At 40.7% G+C, this 22234-nt stretch overlaps 1 protein-coding gene across 34 annotated transcripts in view; it reads right to left on the bottom strand.

Annotated features, from left to right (window-relative positions):
* SLC35B4 (solute carrier family 35 member B4) overlaps window positions 1-22234 on the bottom strand; it is a 187869-nt gene that overhangs the window by 9579 nt on the left and 156056 nt on the right. For 33 of the 34 annotated variants that reach the window (XM_049714957.1, XM_049714959.1, XM_049714952.1 and 30 more), the window contains 4 exons: window positions 21529-21638; window positions 20115-20190; window positions 16663-16738; window positions 10664-15857 (listed from right to left, as the gene is read on the bottom strand). In XM_049714957.1, coding sequence (XP_049570914.1) covers window positions 15611-15857; window positions 16663-16738; window positions 20115-20190; window positions 21529-21638 — 509 coding nt within the window. In that variant the 3' untranslated portion in view covers window positions 10664-15610. Of the gene's footprint in view, window positions 1-10363; window positions 10529-10663; window positions 15858-16662; window positions 16739-20114; window positions 20191-21528; window positions 21639-22234 lie in introns of those variants that run through there. The other variant, XR_007479316.1, reaches the window with a different exon arrangement.

Genomic DNA, 22234 nt, shown 5'->3' with positions numbered 1-22234 from the left:
TGTGTTTCCTTATTTATTTTCTGTCTGGATAATCTGTTCATTGGTGTAAGTGGGGTGTTAAAGTCCACCACTATTATTGTGTTACTTTCAGTTTCCCCTTTTGTGGCTCCTATGTTGGGTGCATAAATATTTACAATTGTTGTATCTTCTTGGAGTGATCTCTTGATCGTTATGTAGTGTCCTTCTTTGTCTCTTGTAGTAGTCTTTATTTTAAAGTCTATTTTGTGTGATATGAGAATTGCTACTCTGGCTTTCTTTCGATTTCCATTTGCATGGAATATCTTTTTCCATCCCCTCACTTTCAGTCCGTATGTGTCCCTAGATCTGAAGTGGGTCTCTTGTAGACAGCATATATACAGATCTTGATTTTGTATCCATTCAGCCAGTCTATGTCTTTTGGTGGGAACAATTAATCCATTTATGTTTAAGGTAACTATCACTATGTATGTTCTTATTGCCATTTTGTTAATTGTTTTGGATTTTTTGTTTGTTTGTTTTGCGGTACAGGGCCTCTCACTGTTGTGGCCTCTCCCGTTGCGGAGCACAGGCTCCGGACGCGCAGGCTCATCGGCCATGGCTCACGGGCCCAGCTGCTCCACAGCATGTGGGATCTTCCTGGACCGGGGCACGAACCCGTGTCCCCTGCATCGGCAGGCGGACTCTCAACCACTGCGCCACCAGGGAAGCCCTGGATTTGTTTTTGTAGGTCTTTTCTCTCCCCTTCATCTTTTGTTCTCTTGTGATTTGATAACTAACTTTATTGTTGTGTCCAGATTCCTTTGTGTGTATGTGTGTGTGTGTGTATCCATTGTAGATTTTCTGTTTGTGGTTACCATGAGGTTTTGATATAGCAGTCTATGTATATACAAGGCTGTTTTAACTTGCTGGTCTTTTAATTTCAAATGAATTTCCAATATCTTGCATTTATACTCTCCCTTTGCACAAATGCTGGTTTTGATATCATATTTGTGTGTAGATGATTTCCTACCTTTACTGTATGTTTGCCTTTACCAGTAAAGTCTTCCATTCGTAATTTTCTTTTTTCTGTTTGTGGCCTTTTCTACTTAGAGAAGTTCCTTTAGCATTTGTTGCAAAGCTGGTCTGATGGTGCTGAATTCTCTTAGCTTTTGCTTGTCTGTAAAGTTTTGATTTCTCTGTCAAATCTGAATGAGAGCCTTGCCAGGTAGAGTATTCTTGGTTGTAGGTTCTTCCCTTTCATCACTTTAAATATATTGTGCCACTCCCTTCTGGCCTGCAGAGTTTCTGCTGAAAAATCAGCTGATAACCTTATGGGATTTCCTTTGTAATATGTTGCTTTTCCCTTGTTGCTGTTCATATTTTTTTCTTTGTCTTTAATTTTTGTCAATTTGATTACTAGGTGTCTTGGCGTGTTCCTCCTTGCGTTTCTCTGTGCTTCCTGGATTTGGGTGAGCATTTTCCCATGTTAGGGAAGTTTGCAGCTATTACCTCTTCAAGTACTATCTCAGGTCCTTTCTCTCCCTCTTCCCTTTCTGGGACCCCCTACAATACAAGTGTTGGTGCATTTAATGTAGTCCCAGAGGTCTCTTACACTGTCCTCATTTCTTTTCATTCTTTACTCTCTCTCTTCCACAGCAGTGATTTCCACCATTCTGTCTTGCAGCTCACCTATCCATTCTTCTGCCTCAATTATTCTGCTACTGATTCCTTCTAGTGTATTTTTCGTTTCAGATATATTGTTCATCTCTGTTCTTTAGATCTTCTAGCTCTTTGTTAAGCATTTCTTGTATCTTCTCAGTGTGTGCCTCCATTCTTTTCTGAGATTTGCATTATCTTTACTATCATTACTCTGAATTCTTTTTTGGGTAGATTGCCTATCAGTCATCTCCACTTCACTTATTTGTTGTTCTGGGGTTTTATCTGTTCCTTTGTCTGGGAAATATTCCTCTGCCATCTCATTTTATCTAACTTTCTATGATTGCAGTTTCCATTCTGCAGGCTGCAGGGTTGTACTTCTTTTTGCTTCTTCTGTTTGCCCTCTGGTGGATAAGGCTGGTCTAAGAGGCTTGTGCAGGCTTCCTGGTGGGTGGATTCCTGCCCTCTGGTGGGTGGAGCTGGGTCTTGTCCCTCTGGTGGGCAGGGCTGTGTCAAGGGGTGTTTAGCGAGCAGCTGTGGGCTCAGGATGACTTTAGGCAGCCTATCTGCTGATGGATGGGGCTGTGTTCCCACCCTGTTGGTTGTTTGGTGTTCCAGCATTGGAGCCTACAGGCTGTTGGCTGGGGCCAAGTATTGGTGACAAAATGGTGGTTTCTAGGAGGGCTCACGCCAGTGAACACTTCCCAAAACTACCGCCACCAGTGTCCTGGTCCCTGCAGTGAGCCATAGCCACCCCCTGCCTCCACAGGAGACCCTCGAATACCAGCAGTTAGGTTGAGCCCAGGATCTTGTGAGGTCACTGCTTTTTCCCCTGGGTCCTGGTGTGCATGAGACCCTGTGTGCACCATCCAGGAGTGGAGCTTCTGTTTCCCCTAGTCCTGTGGAATTCGTGCAATCAAATCCCACCGGCCTTCAAAGCCAGATGCTCTGGTGGCTCCTTCTCCTGATACCAGACCCTCAGGCTGGGGAGCTCGACGTGGGGCTCAGAACTTTCACTCCTGTGGCCGAACCTCTGCGATATATTTATTTTCCAGTTTGTGGGTAGCCCACCTGGCAGGTATGAGATTGCTTTTATCGCTAATACATCCCTCCTACTATCTCGATGTGGCCTCTCCTTTGTCTTTGGATGTACGGTATAATTTTGGGTAGGTTCCAGTGTTTTTCTGTTGATAGTTGTTCAGCAGTTAGTTGTGGTTTTGGTGTTCTCATGAGAGGAGTTCTACTCTGCCATCTTGTCTCCCCCATCTGTGCTGGTTCTTAATGAGATGAATTTTAATTATGCTATATTTAGTGCAAAATCTATTTGTTTTATTCTTTCAGTGTTCTGTACCTAGGGTCCACTGACTAACATAATTAAATATAGACTGGGGAACAGGCTCAAGATGGCAGAGTAGAAAGACCCTGAGCTCACCTCTCATGGGTACACCAAAATTAAAACAATTTACAGAACTATCAATGAAAAAGACTGGAACCTGAAAAGATCTAGAACTAAAGAGATTAAGGAGGAACAACCAGATGGGTAGGAGGGGTGGAGTCGCGGTATAGTTAAGATCCGCACCCCTGGGTAGGCAATCCACAAACGGGAGAATAATTACAATTGCAGAGGTGCTCATGAAGGAGCAAGGCATGTGAGCCCCACAGAGGGCTCCACATCCTGGGGGGGGGTCCTGCACTGGGAAGATGAGTCCCCAGAACGTTTGGCTTTGAAGGCCAGTGGTGCTTACTTTCAGGAGACCCAATGGGCTGTGGGAAATACAGACTCCATTTTTAAAGGGCACACACAAAAATCTCACATGCTGCAGGACCTGGGGCAGACCTACCTGCTGATCTTGGAGAGGGAGGAGGCAACTGGAGACACCCTGGGGACAAAGACACTGGTGGCAGCCATTTTGGGGAGCTCTTACTACCATGTGGACACTGGTCCTGGCAAGCACCATTTTGGAATCCTCCCTCTAGTTTATTAGCCTCAGGATCTAGCCTCACCCCCACCCACCAACCTGTAGGCACCAGTACTGGGACACCTCAGGCCAAGCAACTAACTGGAAAGGGACACAGCCCTGCCCACCAGAGGACCCAGTTCCACACACAAGTGCACAGGCCCTAGACTTAGAACTGCCTGAGCTCTGGCCTCACCCACTAGCAAGCCTGCTCTAGCCTCAGGACCAGTCTCATCTACCAGCAGAAGGCAGACAAAAGCTCTGGGACCTGCTAGGCCCTGGCCCCACCTACCAGTAGGCCAACACAACCGAAAACTCTACAGCCAGACTCCGGGACCCAGGCTGCAACTAGCCCCAGGATCTGACTTCACCCACCAGTGGATGGGCATCAGTCCCAAGATCTCCTGGACCCTGAATCCACCCACCAGTGTGCCAGCATTAGCCCCGAGGCTCTCAGGGGTTTCCCAGCAAGCTGCATCATGATCTGGCCCTAACAACCAGTGGCCAGCAGCCTCCACGAGGCAGGGCCTGGCAACCAACCAGAGCGGGGGCAAGCCATGCCTATCAGACTTCTCACAGTAGCCAGCCCACCACAACAGAAGGACCCATGCAGCCCTCATAGAGGCATCGCTAGAACACATAGCTCTGGTGACCAGAGAGGCATGCACTGCTTGGACTCATAGGAAGTCTCCTACAAAGGGCCACTTCTCCAAGGTCGGGAAATGTAACCAACCTGCCATACACTGAAATAAAAACAGCAAGTTGGGCAAAATGAGGTGACAGAGGAACATGTTCCAAACAAAGGAATAAGATAAAAAATCCCAGAAGAACTAAGTGAGGTAGAGTACCTGAGAAAGAGTTCAAGGTAAGAATCATAAAGGTAATCAAAGAACTTGAGAGTACCGAGTGAAAAGTCATAAGTTTTGAACAAAGAGTTAGTTAGAAAATAGAACTAGATGAAGCATACAATAACTGAAATGAAAAAATACACTAGAAGGAATCAACAGAGGACTAAATGATACAGAGGAATGGATCAATGAGCTGGAAGACAGAGTAGTGGAAATAACTGAAGCTGAGCAGCAGAAAGAATAAAAAGAAATGAGGATAAGAGACCTCTGGGAAAACATCAGCATACTCACATTTGCATTATAGAGGTCTCAGAAGGAGGAGAGAGCAAGAATAGGCAGAGAACATATTTTAAGCGATAATAGCTGAAAATATTCCTGACTTAGGAAACAGACGTCCAAGTCCAGGAAGCACAGTGAGTCCCAAACAGGATCAACTCAAAGACAACCTCACCAAGACACACTGTAATTAAAATGGCAAAAATTAAAGATAAAGAGAGACTATTAAGAGTGGCAAGGGAAAATCAAGTTATGTACAAGGGAATTCCCATAAGGATATCAGCTGACTTTTCAGCAGAAACTCTGTAGGCCAGAAGAGAGTGGCACAATATATTTAAAGTGATGAAAGGGAAAAACCTACAGCCAGAAATACTCTACCTGGCAAGGCTCTCATTCAGATATGATGGAGAGATCAAAAGTTTTATGGATAAGCAAAAACTAAAAGAGTTCAGCCCCACCAAACCAGCTTTACAAGAAATGTTACGTTACAGGGACTTCTCTAAGCAAAAAAGAAAAGGCAGCATGAAAATCATGCAAGGGAAAAGCTCATTGGTAAAGGCAAATATACAGTAAAGGTAGGAAATCATCCACATACAAGGCTAGTAGGAAGGGTAAAAGACAAAAGTAGGAAAACATATCCACAGTAAGCAGTTAAAGGATACACAAAACAAACAGATGTAAAATATTATGCCCAAAGCAGTAATTATGAGGGGAGGAGAGTAAAAAGGCAGGGTTATTAAAATGCGTTTAAAATTAAGAAATCAACTTAATCATATTTATTTATGTGTATACGCATATATATGTGTATATACACATTATGCGTATACACAAATATATATATATCTACATTCATACAGCAAATGGTAACCACAAACCAAAAATCTGTAGTACGTGCACAAACAAACAGAAAGGAATCCAAACATAACACTAAAGACAGTCATCATCACAAGGGAAGAGAACAAAAGAAGAAAGGAACAGAAAAGAATTACAAAAGTGCATACATATCAATAATTACCTTAAATGTAAATGGACTAAATGCTCCAATCACACAACATAGAGTCACTGAATGGACACAAAAAGAAGACCTGTATATATGCTGCCTAAAAGAGACTCACTTTAGATATAAAGACACACATTAGACTGAAAATAAGGGGATGGAAAATGTTATTACATGCAAATGGAAATCAAAAGAAAACTGGGGTAGCAATACTTAATCTGAGACAAAACAGACTTTAAAACAAAGATGGTTAAGAGACAAAAAGGACGTTACACAATGATCAAGGTATCAATCCAAGAAGAATATATAACAATTGTAATTATATATGCACCCAACATTGGAACAACTAAATACATAAACCAAATATTAACAGACATAAAGGGAGAAATTTACAGTAACACAGTAATGGTAGTAACACACCCCTCTTACATCAATGGACAGGTCATCCAGACAGAAAATCAATATGGAAATACTGGCCTTAAATGACACATTAGACCACATGGACTTAACAGCTATATATAGAACATTCCATCTAAAAGCAGAATACACATTCTTTTCAAGTGCACATTGAACATTCTCCAGGAAAAATCACATGCTAGGCCACAAAGCCAGCCTCAGTAAATTTAAGAAAACTAAAATCATAATCAGGCATCTTTTCCAACCACAATGCTATGATACTAGAAATCAAATACAATAAAAAACACTGCAAAAAACACAAATACATGGAGGCTAAACAATATGCTACTAAACAATCAATGCATCACTGAAGAAATCAAAGAAGAAATTTAAAAATACCTGGAGACAAATGAAAATGAAAACACAAAGATCCAAAATCTATGAGACACATCAAAAGCAGTCCTAAGAGGGAAGTTTATATCAATACAAGCTTACCTCAGGAAACAAGAAAAATCTCAAACAACCTAACTTTATACCTAAAGGAACTAGAAAAATAACAAAACACAAAGTTAGTAGAAGGAAAGAAATCATAAAGATCAGAGCAGAAATAAAGAGAGACTGAAAAAACAATAGAAAAGAACAATGAAAGTATGAGCTGGTTCTTTGAAAAGATAAACAAGATAAACAAACGTAACCTCTAACTATACTCATCAACTCAATAAAATCAGAAATGAAAAAAAGTTACAACCAAAACTACAAAATACAAAGGATAAGAGATTACTGTGAACTATATGCCAATAAAATGGACAAGCTATAAGAAACATACAAATACCTAGCAACATACAATCTCCCAAGATTAAACCACAAAGAACTAGAAATATGGACAGTATCAGTAATTAAACGAATGAATAATAAAAAAAAAAACTCCCCCAAAACGAAAGTCCAGGACCAGATGGCTTCATAGGTGAATTCTACCAAGCATTTAGAAAAGAGTTAACACCTATCCGTCTGAAACTAATCCAAAAAACTGCAGAGGAAGGAACTCTTCCAAACTCATTCTACTAGGCTAGCATCACCCTGATACCAAAACTAGGCAAAGATATCAGAAAAAAAAGAAAACAGGCCAATATCACTGATGAACACAGGTGCAAAAATCCTCAACAAAATACTAGCAAACCAAATCCAACAATACATGAAAAGAATCATACACCATGATCAAGTGGGATTTAACCCAGGGATGCAAAAATGGTTCAATATCAAAATCAATGTGATATACCACATTAACAAAAATTGAAGAATAAAAGCCATATGAAGAATAAAAAGCATATGATCATCTCAACAGATGCAAAAAAAGCTTTTGACAAAATTCAATATCCATTTATGATAAAAATTCTCCAGAAAGCGGGTATAGAGGGAACATACCTCAACAATAATAAAGGCCATATGTGATAAGCCCACAGCTAACATCATACTCTATGGTGAAAAGCTGAAATTATTCCTCTAAGGTCAGGAATGAGATAAGGATGCCCACTCTCACAACTTTTAGTCAACGTATTGGAAGTCCTAGCTATGGCAATCAGACAAGAAAAAGAAAGAAAAGGAATTCAAACTGGAAAGGAAAAAGGAAAACCATCACTGTTTGCAGATGACATGATACTATACATAGGATATCCTAAAGAGAGCACCAAAAAACTACTAGAGCTCATCAATGATTTCAGTAAAGTTGCAGGATACGTAATTAATATACAGAAATCTGTTGCATTTCTATACACTAAAAACAAACCATTAGAAAGCAAAATTAACAAAACCATCTCATTTATAATCGCATCAAAAAGAATAAAACACCTAGGAATAAACCCACCTAAGGAGGTAAAAGACTTGTACTCAGAAAACTATAAGACTCTGATGAAAGTGAAGACAACACAAACAGATGGAAAGATGTACCATGTTCATGTACTGAAAGAATTGATATTGTTAAAATAGCCATACTACCCAAGGCACTCCACAGATTCAATGCATTCCCTCTCAAAATACCTGTGGCATGTTTTTTTACAGAACTAGAACGAATAAATTTAAAATTTGTTCAGAAACACAAAGACCTCCAAATAGCCAGAACAATCTTGAGAAAGAAGTATGGAAATGAAGGTATCATGCTCCCTGAGTTCAGACTATACTACAAAGCTACAGTAATCAAAACAGTATAGTACTGGCACAAAAACAGACACATAGATCGATGGAACATAATAGCCGAGAAATAAACCCACACACTTCTGGACAATCTAGGACAAAGGAGGCAAGAATGCATAATGGAGAAAGACAGTCTTTTCAATAAGTGTGGAGAAAAGACAGTCTTTTCAATAAGTGGTGCTGTGAAAACTTGACAGCTACGTGTAAAAGAATGAAATTAGAACATTCTCTAATACCATATATAAAAATAAATTAAAATGGATTAAAGACCTAAATGTAAGACTGGAAACCAAAAAGAAAACATAGGTAGAACACTCTTCAGCATCAATCGTAGCAATATTTTTTTGTATCTGTGTCCTAAGGCAAAAGAAACAAAAGCAAAAATTAAACTTAAAAGCTTTTGCACAGCAAAGGAAACCATCAACAAAACAAAAAGACAATCTACTGAATGGGAGAAGATATTTGCAAATGATAAGACTGATAAGGGGTTAATATCCAAAATATATAAACAGCTCATACAACTCAATATCAAAAAACAACCCAATTAAAATGCAGGCAGAAGATCTGATGGACATTTTTCCAAAGAAAACATACAATGGCCAACAGGCACATGAAAAGATGGTCAACATCACTAATCATCAGATTAGTAATGCAAATCAAAACCCAATGAGAGGACTTCCCCGGTGGCATGGGTTCGAGCCCTGGTCCAGGAAGATCCCACATGCTGCGGAGCAACTAAGCCTGTGTGCCACTATTAAGCCTGCGCTCTAGAGCCTGTGAGCCACAGCTGCTGAGTCCATGCACCACAATTACTGAAGCCCACGCGCCTAGAGCCCGTGCTCCGCAACAAGAGAAGCCACCACAATGAGAAGCCTGCACACCGCAATGAAGAGTAGCCCCCGCTCGCTGCAATTAGAGAAAGCCTGCACGCAGCAATGAAGACCCAATGCAGCCAAAAATAAAATAAATCAATTAAAAAAAACCAACCCAATGAGATATTACTTCACATTTGTCAGAATGGCCATCATCAAAAAGACCATACAAAACAAATGTTGGAGAGGATGTGGAGAAAAGGGAACCCTCGTGCACTGTTGGTGGGAATGTAAATTAGTGCAGCCGCTGTGGAAAACAGCATGGAGGTTCCTCAAAAAAGCTCCAGAACTACATTATGATCCAGGAATTTCACTCCTGGGTATATATCCAAAGAAAATGAAAACATTAATATACACGCACCCCAATGTTCACACCAGCATTATCTACAGTAGCCAAGACATGGAAGCAACCTAAGTGTCCATCAACTGATCAATGGATAAAGATGTGTATATACACAATGGGACAGTACTCAGCCAAACAAAAGAATGAAAGTTTGCCATTTGCAACAACATGGATGGACCTGGAGGGTATTACACTTAGTGAAATAAGACGGAGAAAGACAAATACTGTTTGTTATCTCTTATATATGGAATCTAAAAAAAAAAAAAAAAAAACTAGTGAATATAATAAAAAAGTAACAGACTCACAGATACATAGATATATAAACTAGCTGTTACCAGTGGAGAGAGGGAAGGGGGAGGGGCAAGATAGGGGTAGGGGATTAAGAGATACAGACGTCTATGTATAAAATAAATAAGCTACAAGGATATATTATATATACAGCACAGGGAATACAGCCAGTATTTTGTAATAACCATAAACGGCGTATAATCTATAAAACTTTTGAGTCACTATGTGGTACACCCGAAACTAATATATTTTTGTAAATTGAGTATACTGCAAAAAAAAAAAAAAAAACAGATTGGGTGTGGTAAACTGCTTTGAAAGTTGCTTTTGCATTAAGATTCATTTAGAAACTAACACACCATTGTAAAGCAACTGTACTCCAATAAAGATGTTTTAAAAAAACAAAGATTCATTTAAAGGCAACAGATGGAAGATAAAGAGAGCTGGCCATTGCAACATTACAAAAATAACGTTTCTATTAAGGCAAAGAGGTTTTGAGAGATTTGCTACAGAAACTTACTGCCTTGAACCTCTAAAATCTCCCAAGGTAAGCCGATCCTCTTTAAATTTCTTAAATAGAAACTGACCTGTAGCCTGAGAAGTGGTTTGTGATTGATCCAGCTGCCAGGCATTAGAAGACACGTTGCTTACCATCGTTTGTAGTAAAATGTCCCACCACTATACAAGGCAAAAATTGTAGAGCTTTTGAAACTGCACACAAGCACTTGAAAGGTAATGGTGACTGGAAACACCTGCAAGAAATTTATCACTTTTATTAAAAAGCAATGATTGTACAATTCCAGATAAAAAACCAGGTGTCTGATGAGTTGTTTCTGAAGGTAGAAAATAGCTCTTTATAAGAAATCATAGTAAAAAGACTCATTCAATTTGTTTGGCAAAATATTTTATTCACAAAATGTCCCTTTCCTCCTTAACTCTCAGCTCAAATAACTCGTAAGGCTGGAAGCCGACATCTGATATTTACACAGCTCAAAATCTGAATACTCACTAATGTCTTAGCTGTTCTACATATTCTGCTGCTGTCTAGTCCCCTCCTCCCCCGATCTCTGTTCTTAAATCACAATATGAATGAAGAGCTCGGAGGCTGGATAAATCAAATCCCCATCATCCCTCCCCAGCCCCACAACACATAATCTGTTAAGAAATCCTACTTAAAAATCATCCCCTTTTTCTTTGGAGGATGATGCCATTCTCTGGAATGAAAGCAACTCACACAGAAATGATTTGTGATTGCAAGTGATACACAGAGACATTTTTATCACGTTGGGGAATAACTACTGCTTCTCTCGGTTCACGGGAGTCTTCTTTACATCTTAAAAACTATAAATAATCCAATGTGCCAAAGAATTATTACAACTTTTCCCTTAAAAAATATGGGTCTTATTTCTTCTAAATGTAGACGAAGCTTTTCCCCTCACTTATCTCTGGTACCCTCACAGCTTGCCTTACTTGATTGAAATTGAGGACATTTTGCAGGATCTTAGCGATTTAAGTAGGTAAAGCTCAGAGGAATGTCTCAGTATGATACTGAGGAGACAAAACGACAATGAGCTCTAGGCATCAGCTGATGCAAACCAACTCTACCAGCTTTGGAGATGTAAGGGTCACCCCAGGCGGCCTACTCCAAAAACTTTCAAGCATCTTTAATGGTGCCCTGAGGGCAGCTCCTGGCACTGAGCGTCAAATAGATGGAAGGTGCTAAATTTGTAATGCTCTGCCCTCCTCCCGCCAGGCAACCGGAGGACAAAAAGCCAAGTACCCACAACTCCTGGTGTGCATCCTTCCTTCCCTCTCTGGCTTAGAATCTTAGGAATGTTTCGTCTTATTCGTTTTCTTGCTAATCAACTGATGAAGAGTGGGAATGGGTATCAGGAACCATTAGAAGGTTTCTCCGAAACTTGAGGGAATAAGAGATCTTGGTAAGGGTTTATTTATTCATGGGACAAAAGTCAGAGCCTGGTCCCTCCCTTCTCTGCAAGGTCCACTGTGAGGAAGCTGCTAGAAAGAGACAGCACACTACAGAGTCTCCCACCCCAGCCTGGTACACACTGAACATATTCCAATGCTTATGACTAGTTATTTTACTGACACTGTTTATACTCGTTTTCAAAGGTCACGCATCTGTAATAAAAATGGATTTTATCTATATTGACAGTTCTTTCAACCCAAGACTGAACTGCCACAGGTAAATTCCATGCACATTTTTCAGAATAAAGCTATTGAGACCAAAATGCTCATAATTCTATTTACTCCTAGGCAAAGAGAAACAAACTACAACAAATTGTAGGATCTTGATTTCAGATCTCTACGTTGGGGTGCCTCTCAACGTGCATCTGTGGAGATGCTCAGGTCTTTGTTGCACAGTCTCATATGCCAGCCGTCCACCAATGAGCATGTAGCACGTCCACCAGCCCAGAGCTAATTCACTGGTTTACAATTACTCCTGACCTAATGCTTTCCACCTCCTCTCACCACAGGCATTTGGCACTGAGAGTGAAGTCAGCTAGAGGCAGGGTAAAAATGAGCAAAATACAGATACTACTGCTTTCCAAATATAGACAGGAACGTGGTAAGGATTCTCAGCCCCACTTTGAGCTACAACAGAACATATAAATATTTTCACATTACATTATTACATTAAATCCCATTCATATTCATCTACACATACATTCACATACTCTGCCAGATATTCGCATCCTTATGGACACACCCCCCTAGTATCAATGCATAACAAGATACATGCTACACAGATACGTATACCCTGTAAAAATCCACCGAGAAACACCCAGAGGCCCCAAAGAATAGAGGCATAAACAGATACGAGATTAGTAGAAAACTACGTGAGTGACCAGAGGTTGCTGAAGAAACTGGAAGTGGGGATCAGCAGTGAAAAAAACATGCAGAAGGGAGGAAACGTGCTCAGGAAATGACTGCGAGATATTAGAATCCTCAAAATGATCAGGTGACCTTCCCAGAAGAATGGAAGGGGTTTGTAGGGGTGGCACAGATCAGCTCAGCTTTCGTGGTTTTTCTTCACTCGACACAATGACCTAATCAAAGTACCGTATTCATTTTGGATAACTGGGCATGAAGAAGGAAAAAACGATTTGGATTGTATCTAAATACTTTAGAACTAGATAGAAACTTGTCAAATGCATTAACGGTTTTAGTTGGATGAAAAAGAAAAGATCAAAAATAAATTCCTAATAAAAAATGAAAAAGCATTTATGACAATAGAACTGTGGTAACGGTTCTGTACACATTAAATAAAATAATTCAAGTGTCCCCCATATTCTCCTGGTACCTCACGACTCTGGTCAAGCTGTGAAGTGAGTACACAGGTGTACGTACACACACACACACACACACACACACACACAATATTCTGGCTAGTCATTTGCTATTTGATCTTTGTTCTAAGGGTGGAGTCTTGGATGCCTTAAACACCAATCTCTCTAGTAAACAAACTAAACCCTGTATCTCTCGGGCACAAAATTACATGGTCTTGACCCAGAGAAAGATGAAAGGCATTTAATAGACATTTCTCCTCCAATTAGGGATGACTCTGACCCTCTATAAAATGGTTTATTTGCTCTTTTAACAGGGATTGAAATCAGTTCCAACTTGGATTGAAAAATAAGTTAACCAAGGGGAATAAATTGTTTAAAGAAGTATTAACTAGTGTCTGTTAGATTTATTTCCTAATAACCAAATACTAGAGAAAAAACCCAATTCCCAGGGCATTTCAGACATTCTGTTCTTACATGCGCTTATTTCACTGTATGAGTGCCTTAATCTGTCCATACATATCCTCCTGTTAATAAGACCAGCAGAGGTGTTCTGACTGAGGAACACACACACTCTAAAGCCAGAATCTAAAACCTCGTGGACCCAGTTAAATGCTGTGTACATCAACACTGTTTCAGTAACTAAAAATTGTAATATTTCCCATCAACATAAAAAAAGGGATACTACGTCATGTAAGGCTCTATCCTGTCAAGACTCCAGATATGCAGCAATCAGATAGCCCCTGGGGACAGGTTCTTCTATTAAACAACAAGAGAAGTAGCTTTTGTTGTTCTTGTTTTTAAGAGGATATTTAACACATGGTATTTATAGCACCATCAGTCTGAGGAACTCTAACAGTACCTTTTGAGTCCATGAACAAGTTCACACCTAATTCCGCATCTTTTAGTATAGACCTTCACTGGCACTGAACAGCTGTCAATGTCCAGAACCACAAATTGATCTGAAAACCCTGGGACTTAGGTGGAGAAACAGCATCCACATTTTATGTAACAAAAAACCCGAGCAGCCTAAGGGACTTCCCCAAAGCAACCTGGTGGTTCTAGGACACTTATTGCAGACCCATCAGAGAATAGCTCCAGATAGTAGAATAAACACACCACACCCTGGGTGAGCTCAAGAGACCCTGAGAGCCAAGTCTCGATATAAGCACACAACCTGAACCCAGCGCAGAAGGAGAGGCCTCTGTCTGTGTGCAAAAAGATGGGCTGGTAAGTGCGCCGGGCTCCAGAGCGCGCACCTGCGTGACAGCGAAGGTCCGAACTGAGTGAAGGACAAGGAAATAAAAACACTGACTTTCATGCTCTCCTCTTCTCCCAAGTGACCACAACCCACACGAGAGCACACACACACCTACATGTGCCATCCTGACACCATTCTTTCTCAAAGTTACCCCATGGGAGGAAAACCAGACCTTTGAAATGATTAGCAAGAGGGGGGCATGTTTCTATTAATACGTATGATAAAACACACACACTCCCATACCCATCAAGAACATTAAGATGACATCCTCCCCCCCAAAAAATTTCCATTTTAGTTGTGATTTGGCCTGACTGATACACCACACCCACACCCATTGAATATATTGGTTCACTCATTAGCCTGGCTGGTCATAACTATCAGAGTTGCCAGGCGGAGCTCCCCCACGTGGAGCCCACCCTCAGTGCCTGTCTGTGCTCTCTGGGTGCCCCTGCCCCCGGAGCCAGCTTCTCCTGGGCCATCCTGGCATCACCATCTTAGCTCGAGGCTAATGAACCAGAAAAGTGAGAGAAGACAGAAAAAGTCTCTCTTTCCCAATTCCTACACAACCTTTCTTTCTTATTAACACTGTGCTATACAGAGATGCTGCAGGTTTGTTCTAAGTACAGAAAGCAAAAGGTGTGAAAGCATATGACTTTTGCATAGAAACAAGAAAAGGAAAAACGTGGGAAAGGATTCCCACCAGTCCTGCCCCGGGGTCACCAGGGTGCACAGGGCCACCTGCTTCTTTCCCAACACACAGGAGAAAGCCCAGCCCCAGCATCCCGGTGCGGCGGTTCACCCGGCCACTCGGTTGTTCCTGGTTGGGGGGGTGCCTGGAGCGTCTGCTTGAAAAGTGCTGCTGTGGGTGGCAGGTTAATGGAACAAGGGGAAAGGCCACAGGACGATAGAGACTGTTACAGCAGAGAATCATCAGGACAGGGATAATCTTGTCCAAGACCGTGGATGTAAAACTAGTAGCTCTGGGGACTCAGATTTCAATAAGCAAGTACAGTGCTGAAATTCTGGTAGAAACAACGAATGGAAAGGCTGTTCAATCGTGGAGAACTGTTCTTTTTTTCCTATTTCAGGGTTGGGGGCTTCTATTCAGGGTCCACAAATGTTGGTCTGTATAGGCATGAGAAATCTGAGAAGTGTGTCCCTCTGAGGATTCTCTGGTACATGGGGGGTGATTCAGCATTAACCAAGGTGAGATGGTGGCCAGCCCCTGGCTCACTAGCCTCGGGTCTCTCTACTCCAGGAAGGCCTCAGCTCTTCTTGGCCTCCTTCTGAGGCTGGCCTTTGGTGGCTCCCAGGGTGTTCCACACCTCTGTGTACATTAGGGTCCCAATGAAGACAAACAAGGTGCCCAGCCAATGCCACCGAGTGAAAGGGTTCTGGAAGTACAAGATGGAAAAGATGAGGCTCACAAACTTCCGTAGAGTGACGACGAGGGTGACGGTGAGGGAGGCGCATTCTGTGGTCAGGATGAAGACGCCCCGGATGCACACGTACCTGGAGGCGCAGGTTAAGGGGGTTTTCTGTAGACAACCCAGAGATCAGTGGGAGAACCTTCTGTTCCAGGACCCAAAAAACACGGGGGTTGGCTACAGCTGCCCTGAGGCTCTTCCTTGCTAGAATATCCTGGAGAATTCCTGGCCTGCCATTCCATTTGGGGACCCTAACTTGAAACTGCCTGAAAGCCTCCTATTATTCTTATCCTGGATTCTTGCCAGAGTTTACAGAGAAGCCGCCTCCCCAGTAATGACAGAAGGTAACGCTCTCGGTAAAGGTGATCACACCTGCTCCCAAAAAGAACTCTGTAGGGCAAACGAATGAGGTGACTTCAGAGGAATGAGGTCCATCTCAATCTGTTTCATTGTTTCAAAGACTCAATGATTTGTATAATGGACTTACTGGTGGTTCCAAAGAGCCATTTTAAAACTCAGGTTTTACTTAATTTGAACTTTCTTGCAGGATTCTGTGGCAGCTTGTGAAACATCCTAGGACACTGGAAAACTCCATGTGGAAATCACAGCACATTTAATCCTTAATTACCCATTATTTCTACACCTCCACCCAGAGCTTTTCCTTCCTGGTGCCCTGGGACTTACTGACCCTCCACACCACCAGCATCTCTTCCCCCTTCTTCCCGCAACAAAGGAGCTCACTGGATGGGCCTGTCTGTCTCCTGCTTACCGCAGAAGAGATCAAGGCAAAAACGAAACTCATGGCACTGCACCATTAGAAGAAAGGAATAAACATTCCTATGCCAAAATACCACAGCAAAGGCCATATGGCAGAGGGGTGCAAAGGATACTGGGTGATGACATTCATGAGGAGGTAGAACCACATGATGGGCACTATCACACCAACGACTGGAACCTGATACAATTCTGCAAAGATTAAGAGGAGAGAGAGTTGTATCACTTCCGACAGCTTATGTTTTCATCTTTTTGAACAAAGTAACACAGATGAACATAACAGATATAGAAGCGTTATTTCTCTTGCAAATACATTTGGATCATACACTACTTACTTGCCTTGATTCAAGGCTACACCAGCCTCAAGAGTCATTACATTGGTTTCTTAAAACAAATTATAATTTATTTTACTTTAAAAAAAAACTCTTTACCGTTCACCTGAATAGGACCCCACTTTACAGAGAAAGAGTGTGAAACACAGAGAGCTTCAGAATGATACGGTCTTAACTGACAGTTAACACAAGATGTAAGATAACCCATAACTAAATGCCATTTGGAAATACGTTCAATCCTTAATCAAAGAATTCTAAATTATACAAGGCTGTACCATTCTATATCTATTAAGTTAGCAATTGAACATGTATAAATAATATCCTAATCTGGCAAGGTGGTAGTGGAAGTAGCAGCCATTCAGTGGGTGATAGTATAAATTGGTGTGTTTTGTTTTGTTATAAATTTATTTATTTTATTTATTTATTTTTGGCTGTGTTGGGTCTTCGTTGCTGTGCGCAGGCTTTTCTCTCTAGTTGCGGCAAGAGGGGGCTACTCTTCGTTGTGGTGTGCAGGCTTCTCATTGTGGTGGCTTCTCCTGTTGCGGAGCACGGGCTCTAGGCGCACAGGCTTCAGTAGTCATGGCTTGCAGGCTCTAGAGCGCAGGCTCAGTAGTTGTGGTGCACGGGCTTAGTTGTTCCACAGCATGTGGGATCTTCCCGGACCAGGGCTCGAACCCGTGTCCCCTGCATTGGCAGGTGGACTCTTAACCACTGCGCCACCATGGAAGCCCTGGTGTTGTTTTAAAAATCAATTTCACAATATGTATTAAGAAGCCATAAAAGTATTGCTTCTTATTCTTAGGAATTAATCCTAGTTAATTCAAAAGAAAAAAGTTTTATATATTTTGCAGTCATATTTATAATAAGGAACTACTCTGAATCAATCTAAATGTCCAATGATAGAGCAAGGACTATGTAAGCTAAGGTAAGCAAACTAGATGAGGCGTTATATACGTGACAAAAAAAAAATCGTAAAGATTATATATAGTCATATAAAAAACTCAGAATGAAAGTGAAAAAGTATAAAATTATATCTACACAAGGATTACGACTATGTAAGAATGTATGCGAACAGAGTCAGGAAGGAAACTTGTAAAATGAAATTAGCTCACGTGTAGGGTGATGAACTGTAACTTTCCTGCCTTTAAATACATGCTTATGTTAGTTTTATATCATGAGACTTGCACACTAAATATGTGGGAGGAAATAAAATATCCAAGATCAGAGAATAAGGACATAGTAATCCTTGAAGGGTCAGTTTTTTTTATATTGCTAAATTGTTTGTGGGGCTTGAATTATACAGCATAACTGAGGAAAGTGTAACAAAGTGATGTTGAGATCTGGTTAGTAAATGAACATTAATTTTCTTTTGCAAAAAAAAAAATTCATATATATAAATAATTTATTAAAATTGTATGTCTGGACTAGTGGGAACTCCCCATAATTTGGTATTCTATTGTCTTTGAAATACTTAGCAAGTATTGAAATGAAAAGAAAGTTAACAAATATTATTACTGTTTAATCACTTCAGAGATTCACTGTATCAATTTGCTGAGGAAAGACTATCAGTATGACAAAGTATTTAGACAGATGTACAGTTCCCTTAGAATATTCAAGGATAACACGTTCATCTGAGACACTTAAGAGAAAAAAATGTATACTTCACTTAGGAATGATTCTAAAGATTCAATTTTTTGAAAGCAGACGTTAAAAAATTTTTTATAAAAATACCCATCCCTGTGACTTTTCGAAGGAGCATTCTAGTAACTAAATCAATATCAATCCTAAGGAATTTGATAATGTGTTTATTTTCATAGCCCTTTGCTATGTGGGGACTCTTAGAGACCTTAAAAACCACTGCATCAAAAATCAGCTATATGTCAATTATACCTCAATAAAAAAAAGTCAGGGGCTTCCCTGGTGGCGCAGTGGTTGAGAGTCCGCCTGCCGATGCAGGGGACACGGGTTCGTGCCCCGGTCCGGGAAGATCCCACATGCCACGGAGCGGCTAGGCCCGTGAGCCATGGCCGCTGAGCCTGCGCATCCGGAGCCTGTGCTCCGCAATGGGAGAGGCCACAACAGTGAGAGGCCCGCATACTGCAAAAAAAAAAAAAAAAGTCAGAAATGATTGAGTAATTGAGTAATTCAGAGCCTTAAAAACTTTCTTACACATTGCTACCATCACACTTTTTGCAAGCAAACGGGACAGGCAATTCTGCAAACTCAAACAGAGAACAGTCACAACTTCACAACTTGTGACCAGATAGCAAACAAATGTTTACTCAGCACCTACTGTCATTCTACAAAATACACTTACCATTTTAGGTCTGAGCAACATGAAGACTTAATTTTAAAAGTGTGTATTTGTTCCTTGTGTATTCATTTGTCTGTATAACAAGCTATGTCTTTTAGTAGATAATAGGATTAGTAATTTATTTGAAGTTAACTGGCAATTATTAGCTAATTTATTAAATCCTTTAAAAAGTAATAGCTAGGGGCTTCCCTGGTGGCGCAGTGGTTGAGAGTCCGCCTGCCTATGCAGGGGACACGGCTTCGTGCCCCGGTCTGGGAAGATCCCACATGCCGCGGAGCGGCTGGGCCCGTGAGCCATGGCCGCTGAGCCTGCGCGTCCGGAGCCTGTGCTCCGCAACGGGAGAGGCCACAACAGTGAGAGGCCCGCGTACCGCAAAAAAAAAAAAAAAAAAAGTAATAGCTAACTTACACTGTAGACATTTGAACTAATTTTGTTTACTCCTGCTGCCTATCTGCCCTGTAACTAGGAAAAACCCCTGTCATCATTTTTGTTCCTCTTTGCTCAGAGGCAGCTCGGCCTGGATCTGTGAGCAGACTGCCTTTCCCAGCAGAGAACAGGAGTAAAGAAGCTGGACTGCTGCCCAACTTCTCACGGCTCCAGTCACTGCAGTATTATTACTATTTGTTTGCATTCTCAGAACATCATACATTGCACATTCAAATGCAAACACAAATTCCACAGCAAAACAGAAAATTTGAAGATACTGTCTTACTTCATTGATTGAGAAGTGCCTATAAAGGCTTTTGCTGCTGCAACCACTGACTAATGGCACTATATTCCAGGAAGGTGGAATGGGGACTGTTTCCAGGGTGACAGATGATTTGGATAAGACCATGAAAAAAGCAGTGGTCAAGTCGAGAGTAAAATGGAGACGCTGCCTCTGAAAATGTTAGGTAATTCTACTAGATAACCCCAAACTCACCAGAATTATTGAATAGAACGGCATGGTCATAAATGTCAGAAGCCAGGAAGATGAAACCAGGAAGTGGAAGGGCATGCTAGGGGAAGAAACATTTCATGTAAATTTAAATGCAAAAACATTATAGAAGAATTAGAGTATCTTTACACTGATTGAAAGTTTTACAAGTTGTTTAACAAGCAATATCAAGAAAAGCAAGTCAGACTTATTTATTAAGTTAAAAGTATCCAGTGCTACTGACCACTTACATTGTAGGGCATGATATCAACCCCCAAATTACAGTTCTTGCCCTTTGAAGTCTGATGGTCATTACACACAAAACAAAAAAATAGAGCCAGCATCCTTTCCTCAACAAAAGGGAATGGAAAATTGAAACACACATTCTGCCCAAAGGATCTGCTACATTTTACTATTTTTACTATTTACTATAACGGATTTAAAAATTATATGGAACATGCAGGCAGATTTTAGGGTGTTCAGGAAACTAGTGGGAAAAGAGAGTGGAGGACAATATGAAGTCAGGGATAACGAAATGAAGACAAGAATAAGAAGAGACTGAAGAGGAAGGGGAAACAATAGGTAAGCAAAGATAAGGTGCTTGACAACAACCCACCACTACTACCACCACGATAACAAGGAATCACAGTAAACATTTACCAAGCAGTTAACTATACACCAGGTACCATGCTAAAAGAAACACGGAAACCAAACAGAATGTTCCTTTATTTTTTAAATTCTCAGCCGCATACTCTAGTTCTAAGTAAATGTCTCAAGTTGCTTGTCTGCAACTTCAGTACAAACGGTTGGCAGGGAAGGAATCCCTGAGATTACTGAATCTGGAGGCAATGATATCACCATGACCTTGAGGAGCCGGGCATTATTTCAACAGAAGAGACGGGGGAGAGAGAGGAAAGTTAGAGGAGGTGGCTCTAGATCAGCAGTTTCAAACAAGAAGCGAAAGCGTATATAATTAACTAATTAACCTCTCCATCAAAGGAATAAAGCCCATCGGAGGGACTTACTCCTCAAATCCCATCTCCCCCAACTCTCCCAAATGCCTGACCGCACATATTCTCCTCGGCATGGGGTTTCTGAAACTTCTATTCCCTTTCTAGGTTTCCATAGTGGTTTTAACTTGATTTCATCTACAGGAACATTGGATTCCTTGTCCCTTGGGGTTGTTCCTGGTTGGCAGACATGTTCTGTTCACACTGACTGATAACCATCACCTCGTGTAGAGAACTGTGGCAGCCTATTAAAGGTGCCAAAGTCCATGGGCCCCAAAACAGTTTATTGGATAATAAATTGATCCTTCGACAACATCAGAAGGATGACATATCACATTTGAAATAACATATTACAATAACAATAACAACTCAATAATTTTCATCTTCCCTGGGTTCAAGAAACTGCTTACATTATAAAACAAAGCCTCCTTGGAGTGTTTCCCAAATTGTTTGTACAGAGTCTCTTGGAAAATACCCATCCTTGCTGACATCAGAAGAGCGAAAGTCAGTGCCCCAATACCTAAAAAGCAAACATCGAGTTACAAGATGCCTGCATTTGCTAACTTCCAGATCTTTTCTTAAAGAACATTAAGTTCTACAAACATTACACACTAAATGTGCAACATGTACAAAATTTAAAAAGAAATAAAAATCAACCACAATATTACCATCCAGTCCTAAACAGTTTGCTATCTCTCTCTGTGTATATACTTAGGTAGATATTTTATGCTGAGACAGGATCATAATGAATATATAATTTTATATCTTGCTTTCTTCATGACCTTTTTCCTGGATTTTCCTTCAAGTCATTCATTAAAATTTTTTCAGAAGTATGGCTGCATATTATTCTATCATGTGGATGTACCATACTTAAATGTCTTAAAATAGGAGAATGGTTAGATTACTTCCAATTATTTCATCATTAAAATCAATGTACATCCTAGTACATAAATCTTTAAACAAAATGTTGATTATTTCCTTAGGATACACTCTCATAAGGGGGATTACTGAGTCAAAGGTTGTAGACATTTTAAAAACTCAATACATACACATACTTTTTTTCCCAGAAAGGCTGTGTCAATTTACCATAAACAGTTTATATGGAAATGGTTGCCT

Source organism: Orcinus orca, chromosome 9, assembly GCF_937001465.1.
Source record: "Orcinus orca chromosome 9, mOrcOrc1.1, whole genome shotgun sequence".
Lineage (NCBI taxonomy): Eukaryota > Metazoa > Chordata > Mammalia > Artiodactyla > Delphinidae > Orcinus > Orcinus orca.
Note: the sequence above shows the minus strand (reverse complement) of the source record. Positions and strands in the feature narration are given on the sequence as shown.